The sequence below is a fragment of the Apaloderma vittatum genome, unplaced genomic scaffold, assembly GCF_000703405.1.
Source record: "Apaloderma vittatum isolate BGI_N311 unplaced genomic scaffold, ASM70340v1 scaffold44736, whole genome shotgun sequence".
Taxonomy (NCBI): Eukaryota; Metazoa; Chordata; class Aves; order Trogoniformes; family Trogonidae; genus Apaloderma; species Apaloderma vittatum.
The window spans coordinates 1-9,350 of NW_009723084.1; the positions used below are offsets into that span (position 1 = coordinate 1).

The following is a 9,350-nucleotide window of genomic DNA, read 5'->3' on the forward strand; positions in this document are numbered from 1 at the left end:
CCGGACCCGCACGGGCGGGCCGGGGGACAGCGCTCCGCCTCCCAGCAGCCAACTTCGGAGTCCCAGCCAAAGTTTGCTCCTGTCACTCGGCGCTGGGCGAAAGGCACGAGTTTAACTTCCTTCCCCAGTAACAGGGGAGTTTAACTCCCCCAGGTAAACACGAGTTTACCCCCGCCCCCCTAGTAACTTGCCCAGCACAGGGCAAGAACGGAAAATCGGATTCCTCTGCTGGATCTACAACAGCTTTTCTATTCTGTATTCTGTTTAGTAGTTTAATTTCTGTTTCTTGACTCCTCGGCTATGAAGTGGAAACACAACAATAAATAACTCAAAATGTGACGAGGTAAAAGCCATTCATACCTGCGAGCTGCCTGGGATTAATGTGAAAAATGGAAGTAACTATTCAAAAGTACTTAAAAAATTCAAGGCTTTCTCTATATTACCTCTTATATCATAGAATTAATATGTATTTTGAGGGAAATTGTGTTGACTTACAGCCCACAGGATATAGAAATGAGATGGTGAAGAAGATTTCCCTAGGAAAATATTTTACACAGCTGTTGCTCAAAGAGCTGTTTACTTTGTTTCATTATACATATGTGTGTGTGTGAAAAACTATGAAGAGATCACCATAAGAGTTTTTGGCAATAAAAAGCAAACTGTTCTAGCCCTTTCCAAAGCAAAATTAAACAACCTTCCAAGCCCGCGTCGAAGAAATGAGCAATGTCTTCCCTGACTTTTTGCCTCCCCTTAGTTCTCCAGGCAATGGTGTAAAAACTCGGTTCTATGATGTGGTCAAACCACACGTTTTCCCCACGTTAAATAGAGAGTGATCTAGTCACTGTAGAAACCGGGGTTGTCTGAGGAGGCTTGGAGCCCTCTTCCCATTTTCTCTTGAAAATAAAAGCTGAAATAAAGTAGATCACAGACAAAAAGGTAGATCACAGCAAGAAAGGCAGTAAGCAGGACAGAGGATCCCGAGGAAGTTCCTGTTGCTGCTGAAAGCCCAAGTGACGCTTGCAACTCCCTGAAGTAAAACCTGAGGACTGAATTCTGCTACTCTGATTTATGTCAGCTCAGAAGTTACAGCCCACCTTGTTTCACTGAAGGCAGCGTGACTGTTCGTGAAAACAAGTAGAGAATACAATCCCAGTCTGCTCTGAAATTGTTTTTAAGGCAACTTTCAACTCCTGGTGTTTTCAGAAGTGTCAGCTTACTTTGTTTGAAAGCGCAGATATGCTTCTTACCAAGAGTAGAAGCGAATCTAGCTATAATTAAATATTCACCTGATTTTCTGTCAAAGTCTTGTCTTGCTAGCATCTGTTCAAGTTGACTTGTCTTATAATTCAAAAGCGAAAACACCTTCAAGAAGCTTTTTATTTTCTCCTAGTTTCAAGTTGCTTTGCCTCTGTTTTTAGCACTGTCAACATCAGCCTCTATTGTGTGCTTTTCCTCTTTCTCCTCCTCTCTCTCTTTACTTTTTCTTGAGAAATAGGGAACAACTAGGCCTAGTAAATAATCCAGTAACTATTGGAAAGCAGTTAAAAAATTCAAATGAGCAACTAATGAAGCTTTGTCTGGTTTACAGACATTCTGAAGCATTTTTAATTAGCTGTTCTTTAATTAATTTTCCCTGCTATGATGACACCATTAATTTTCTCCTGTGTGGCTGAGCTATCTTTATAAAATGAGATGCTGTAAATTCGTAAACATTTATTTTTTAAGCCAAAAAGAAGAAGATACATGTCTTTCTTACTGTGTTGTTTTTTTTTTTTTTCCCCCAATACTGTCATTTCTTTCCCCAGTATGAAGTAATGGTGTCATGGTCCCTGAACAGCTGCAACTTTTGCGTACAATTCACACCCACAGAAATGTAATGTGAAACAAATTCATCTTTCATTGAAACTTTGAAAATCCAGGAGCAGGGAAACTCTTTTAAAGTTTTGAGCCACTAGTTGGTTGCTTATAGAAATGTCCTAAATCAGCACCAATGAAAAGGTGGTGCTGATTTGGATTGAGAGACTGAATTAAGCCCTGATGCAACTGCTTTCTAGACATGTTTTACAAATGAAGGTCTTTGAGTAGTTCATATAAACTCCCAGACAGAGTCAAAAAGCATTTATTTTACCAGCAAAACCTCCAGATTTCTTGCTTTCCTGATGAACTGTCATAACAAACTTCCTTGCCGCATATCTCTTTTTATAGGTGCTTGTGATTTGGGGGAAAAGCTCAGGAACATTCAAAACGCTGGTTTGACCTTTATTTTTCTCTCAAGCTAAGAGTGTTTCGATGAGTGAGATTTCAAAATCTGAATGAGATTTCGAATGACTCTTTGAATGCCCAAAGCAAAACCATCACCACAGGGAAAAGACTTGTTTGAAAATAAATGCCAAAGGAGAGAGAACTTTTTAAGTCTGCCCATAGTAGGTACAGGCCTGGGGGACATAGTGTGTTTTAAGAATAGAAAAAGGTCATCTTCTGGATCTTTTTTGTCTCATTTAATTACCACATCTGCACTTATCCTTGCACCATCTCAGCCCTCCTTTCCTTTCTGGCTTGTTTCCTTCCTTCCAAACAGTATGTGACTCAAGTTTTTTTGCCTCGATTCGTTCATCCTACATGACGCATGGCCACTAAACTCCTAATTTCATTTTGTTCCTTGGACAGGTTGTAATGAGAACGAGGCAGACCACCTGGACAGAGACCAGCAGCCTTATCCCCCATCCCAGAAGACAAAGCGCATGCGCACCTCCTTCAAACACCACCAGCTTCGTACCATGAAGTCCTATTTTGCTATCAACCACAACCCAGATGCCAAGGACCTCAAGCAGCTTGCCCAGAAAACAGGCCTGACCAAGAGAGTTCTGCAGGTAAGAAGCCACGTCTCAGGCTTGGCAGAATTTTCCCCCACTCCTGCCGGTCAATAGCATTTCCCTTTTGTGTAACCATAGTGATACATGGAGAAGGACCTTTGCTAGGGGGGTCCCTAGTGAGTGTGCAGAGGGGTATGGTGTTACATGGCAAGAGTGCCGAATGTACGCCCCACCACCCCAAGGCAGCCAAATACTAAAATGTGATTCGTAATTAGTTGTGCCCTCAAAATGAGGAAACCATCTTTGGAGTCTGCCAACCCTGGGTAGATACCCTGGGATCTGTAGTCTCTCTGTGGTGACCTTCTAAGGGTAGAGGTAGCAAACTGACTCATTTCATACACCCTGGGTGAAGCCTTTCGGCTCCCTTGAAGTAGGTGATGTAGGTCCCTCAGCGAGCAGATCCCCTGATACGTAGGAAGTGAGCTTTGACCAATGTGATCCTCCAGGACCAGCTGGTTCCCCAGATCCTCCAGGACCAGCTGGCTTCCCGAAGGTAAAAAGTCACTTCCCTGGGAAGGACAGCCTAGCAAATCACATTAAAAAAAAAATCGTCTATGGTATGTGCTAGCTCCGTGAAGCGCGGTATGTATTTTTTGCGAAGTACCAGAGAAGGGCAGAAGGTAGAAGGAGACTCTCTTAGCAGCAATTCCTTGTCTATGTTACATGTCGCCTAAAATGTTTTCAGTGAACCTTAGGGAACAGAAAGACTAGGTGACCCATACTAACAGTCTGTATGATAGGGACCGTGTAATTACCCCTCCTCCCTCTTCAGTCTTCTAAAACGATCAAGGCAACCCTACAGCCTCAGCAAAAATCTGCTCATTCACCCTCTGCCTCAGTCTTTATCATGTGGCTTGACTCCAAACCTACTCAACCTGAGAATACAAGACGTGGACATCAAGAAATTTGCTTTCCTCGGGTGAGTGAGTGAGCAGATTTTTCTTAAGGCTGCTCTGTGAGGTCTGCACACTGGGCTGCAACGGTCCAGCAGGCACACGTAGTGCTGGGTCTGGTCCGTAGGGTCCCGCCCGCGAAAAAGCCAGTATCACCAGTAGCAAGGGAACCTATAGTGTGACTTAGGCGACACGCCACACAAAAAGAAACACCAAAAAACCGACTTAAAGAGCAAGAACAAAGACAAAAGTTAAGCAAAACGAAAAAAAAAACAAGCATCGGTAAAGCAATCAATTGGGATTGGTTTGCAGGTTTGGTTTCAAAACGCGAGAGCCAAATTCAGAAGGAACCTTTTGCGGCAGGAGAATGGGGGTGTCGATAAAGCTGATGGCACCTCGCTTCCGGCACCGCCCTCAGCAGACAGCGGCGCACTCACTCCACCCGGCACTGCGACCACTTTAACAGACCTGACCAATCCCACTATCACTGTAGTGACATCAGTGACCTCTAACTTGGACAGCCACGAATCCGGGAGCCCCTCACAAACTACCTTAACGAACCTTTTCTAACATTTCAGTTTTTTTTTTTTTTAAATTCTTACTCTTCTTCTTTATTATAATTATTATTTTTATTATTTTCAAGCCTTTTTTTAAAAAAAAAATAACAAACCCACAAAATATTTGGGAGAACAAACAGCTTGATGTGTAGCATCTGCAGCCACTTGGCAAATGAGTTTGAAGTAATGTGTTGCTATAATAAATGAAGATTTGTTCCTGTTAAATTGTACTCAAATTTTTAAAATTAATCACTGAAGAGATGGTTATGAATCATTCTAATAAGTGCCTCTTAAAATTGTATGTTACTTATTTCCAGAACCTTGAAAAAAATGATTACTACCACAAAAAAAAAAAGAAAAAAACCATACTTTTCCCTCTTGGATAACCAGATAAAAATCAGTTTAATTTTGAGCCAAAAAACTGCTGCTTCAGGATTGTATGTTCACTTAGAGCATTTAAGAACCCCAAATTTCCTTTTATTTTCATAACACATCTAAAAGTTTTTGTGTGCTTTATTTTTTAAATGTTGAAAAATAAACACAAAGCGGATTACGCTGAGCATTGAAATAGTCAGACTGGACGCACCAGTGCTTTTCCTAACGCATTAGGCGCAAGCCTGATCCTCCCCGAGCACTGGGGAGTCTCATGGGGATATCTAAATGCTCCTCTGCCAGTTTTTCACCCAGCTGGGACGTCCTCGGCTACCACTGATGGAGGGGCTTGGAGAGAGAGACCCAGTGACGAGAGTGAGGATGGCAGGATCAGGCTGTTGGGCTCCAAATTTGTCCCGTACATTTGAGGCAAGATCCTGAAAACACCCTCCAGAATGAGCTCACTGCTATAAGGATGTTAGTAAGGTAATAACAGCAGAATAGCAATGCAAGAAAGGAGTCCTGCTGATCTGAAGTATTGCACAGGGATTCATTTTTGTCTGTCAAGCAGCCCTGATTTAGAATTAAAAAAAAAAAAAAGTGTGGCTCGCTGCACGGCCTTGATGCTGTAGCATTAAAGCAAACAGGTTTGCTTTAGTAAGCACAGTAAGCACAGCTACTTTAGTAAGCACAAAAAAAAATTCCAAGAAGACATATGTATGTGTACTGTTAAACTGAGTTTTTGATCAATCATCCTTTTTTTTTTTTCCCAGGGAAAATGGAAATAAGCAAAATATGATTTATTAAGATGTTTAAGGAAAATTATTTCAGTACAATTTATTCATTACTATTTTGAATTTACTTTAGACGTTTCCTGAGATTGTATCAGACACTTTGTTTAACACATGAACTTAAAAGCTTTAGTTCATTAATATCTCTAACATTAACTTTATAACTTTGTAAAAAAATAAAAATTAGTAACAAGTCTTACAAAAATGGAAATCGGCAGTGAATAATTTTAAAGCAGATAAACTCAGAAGCCTTGTGGATGCTGATCTGAATACATTTCTTAGTTTACAATAGTGATCTTTCTTTTTTAAAATCTTATTTAAGCTAAAAGTCTGAATGGTCTGGGCAGTGGTGAATGTTCATTTGTATCCTTTTATTGTAGTTGAACACCAATTAGATTGTGGAGAGTCTCAGAAACAAAACCGAACAAAAACCAGTCAAGATCTATGTCTTGCTTTTAGTGGATTGTTAAGAATAACTTTGCACATATACCCCACTTTTTAGACACCATCAAATCTCTTTTTTGGTGGTCAAAGTGGCTATTTAATATATTTTAAAGGTGTCCTTTTTGGCTGTATAAATGTGTGGTTACATATTGACAGTTCACTGCCCACATTAAAGTGCATTATTGTAATTTTTGCTCAGGGTTTTTAGAAAATTAGCACAGAAAAGTAGCTTATTTTTAAAAAAAAGATGATGGAAGAGATGTTAACGCTGTAATAGAAGAAAGGTGTGTTTGCCATTATATATTTAGCAAGTATGGTTATCATCTTCTACGGATATTAAATCTTGACTTTTCCTATTTCTATTACCTTATGGGCATTTACCACTAACCAGACCAAATGACCTTGGTAAGGCTGAAATCTTTATTAATACACTTTTACAGGTAAAAATATTGATACTTATAAATTTTGTTCTTTGACAGAACAATATATGGTACTAGAGATCTACTTTATTAAGTAGACTAATTAAAACTCAGTTCTACTATGTGCCTTATGATATACCTTGGGAGTAAGTTTGTGAAAAATCAGGATATATGTGTTGTTTGTTAAATTAACTGTTTTAAGCCCTTTTGACACCTCACTAGTTTTGTACTGTTTTACCTCTTATTTCTGAAACTCTTTTTATGGTGTATCCTGTTAGAGGGGACAAACATGTCATAGAAAGCAGTTGTGCACTCTTTCAGATATAGTTGATAAATCCAATAATCTTATATATTGAGCTTCGTGTTTATAGTACAGTAAGTGGTCTAGCAAAATTGTCCATGTTTCTTTGTTTATTGATAAATGCATTGTATAGAAACTATTTCCCCTAAATATTTATGGACCAAACAATTGTGATATATCCTATTAAATTTGTGTGAATAAACCATTTTGAATCTAAGGAGTTTTATTTCCAACCAGTTTTTCTTTTTGTTTGTTTGGTTTGTTTTTTTTTTTTTTTTAATTTAAAGTCTACATGTACCAGCGCCTTTCTTTGCTTTTACGGTACCTGTGAACAATTGGTATTAAACACAGAAACACAGCCTTTTAAATATTTTAAAATACGGTTCCTTCTTAGGTTTTCAATTTCTTCATATTCAGTGTATACACTACTGCTGGTGCAACTTAGATTTTAGCCTTTTAACCTCCTTTTTTTCAACATGCAAAGTAATGCCCCACTGATTTGATACTGAAACCCTGTCCTAGACTTCGAAAAAAAGCCAGAAAACTAGCAGCTAAAGTAATTGCATGACAAATATAACCTAAATAATATGATGAAATGAATCAAGATTTAATGCTAGGTATATTGAACACAAAATAGAATTGCAGACCCCGAAAAGCCAGGTTGCTCTGTAGTTTAATAAATTGTCACTATGATTTCTTTCAGGGAGAACAAATCATGGGGCATTACAGCCAAACATCCCGACGTTTGAAAATTCCCTAAAGTATTAAAAGAAGGGGAAAAGTTTGATCGGAAATCCACTGCAGTGAAGACAAAGACAATATTAGGTTATGATAATCATACATTTAAAAATCTATTGAGCCAAAAAATAAAAACAAAAGACTTGATGTCATTTCCTGAATGTTAACAAATCATGTTATTTTATGGTGTCTAATTAAGAGAACTTGAAGGCTTCAACAAATTGTGTGGTATTAAAAACAAATTTAGAAAAACTATGTATAAAACCAGAGCAACCTGGCAGCAATCTACCCAGCCCATATTCGAAGAAAATTTTTCTTTAAAAAAAAAATCACATTTGTCAAGCACAAGTACTTGTAAAATAAAACCCGAGTGCATTCATTCCACTTGCTTGCTAATGTGTACTAGTCATATCTGTTAAATGGATTTTTGTAAATTCAAAGAGAACTTTTCACTCATTCGAGACCATAGGAATCAAAACCCAGTAATTTTAGTACTATTGTTTCTGGATTATTATTTTTTTTAAATGAGACAAATCTGCATGCACTTTTCCATCTGTCACATATAGTGTACATTTCTGTATGATGAATTTCTCTTTGATGTTTCTTGTATAATAGCTTTCATTAATAAACACTTTATTTGATGCGAACATAGTTAACTTTATGTAAACACATAGCTAATTGTTCCAACTAATTTAAACTTTTCTTTTGAAAAGAAGCAGTACAGTGCAGTTCCAGTATGTTATATATATATTTAAAATCAAAAAGAATGAGGTAGCAATACCGTTGCACAGTGTAAAACTATTTCCTTTGGTGTTAACCTTTTAACTTGTATGAAACCGACATGTTTTAAAAAAACAAACCCACCAGCATCAACAGTAAAACAACCCCCCAATTCTTCATCAATATAAGAAAACATAAGCAGTACAGTATGTAAAATCCTCAAAGACTTTTAGAGCACCAGGATATAATTTGTGGATCCCTGAGCTGTTTACACAGTCACTATGCAATGAGCAAGTATGTTAGAAAAAGTTGGTCCTGAGATTCCCAGTCTAAATGGCAGACGATTTTTACAAGCCAACAAGAAAGTATAACACTAACCAATTCTTAGTATTGAGGTTTTGTAACTGTTGAGCAACTGTTTGCAGAAAGATTTTTTAAAATATATTCCTATTTAGCTGTATAGCCAAAGCGTATGTTAAACAAATTAACATATAAAAGACTTGCCAGAAAATCTTTCATTAAGATGACATTTTTATTATATACTAATGAACCCTATGTAAACAATGTAACTTTTATGAATGATGGACATTAAATATTTCACTTACGTGTATCCTCAGCATTTTGCATGTTTTCTTAAACTTTTCCAGTTTCTGAATTCTAAAACGAAAACCATACAATTATTAACAACATAAGACAAAGTTACCTACAGATTACTGCAGCAGTCTCTGGAAACCGGTAACCCAGTATTCTAACAGCAATAAAAAGGTATCATTTATTGGTGGCAATTATGGGAAGTATTGTTTAAGCAACAGTTTTATAGTATGTTGTAAAGTTCTATTGAAAAAAGTTAGCGTGGTGGACTTAATTCAAATCAGCTTGATCAGAAATTTAAGCATATTGTGAAATTCCTAAACTGAGTCTTATGCGTTATTTATTACTGCAGAAAGTAAGTAAATGTAGGAAAGAAATTATTCGTGACACTGCCATAATATGGTTTCCCCCGGTTGTCCATAGGTAAATATTACAAACATTAACTCCTCAAATCAGTAAAGAACTTCATGGTCTTTAGGGACAAAGAAAAAAAAAAGTACTGTAATTTTTCTTTTGTAAATCACTGAATTCTTTAATAAGTTAGATTCCTTCTTCCCCTGATTTAATACTTACAGACATATTTCTAGTCTAAATTATTGTCCATGTGCTGCTTTTTTCACTTAAATTAGAAAAATAAAATAAGTAAATACT

The 9,350-nt window shown here is 37.4% G+C and overlaps 1 protein-coding gene across 1 annotated transcript; it reads left to right on the forward strand.

Annotated features, from left to right (window-relative positions):
• Window positions 1-2,667: 2,667 nt before the first annotated feature.
• Window positions 2,668-8,718, forward strand: LOC104275892 (LIM/homeobox protein Lhx9-like; the record flags this gene model as incomplete). The annotated part of the gene is made up of 3 exons (XM_009871976.1): window positions 2,668-2,870; window positions 4,079-4,333; window positions 7,354-8,718. Coding segments are annotated over 3 exons (515 nt in total), but the record flags the coding sequence as incomplete, so codon positions are not given.
• Between the last annotated feature and the right edge of the window lie 632 nt (window positions 8,719-9,350).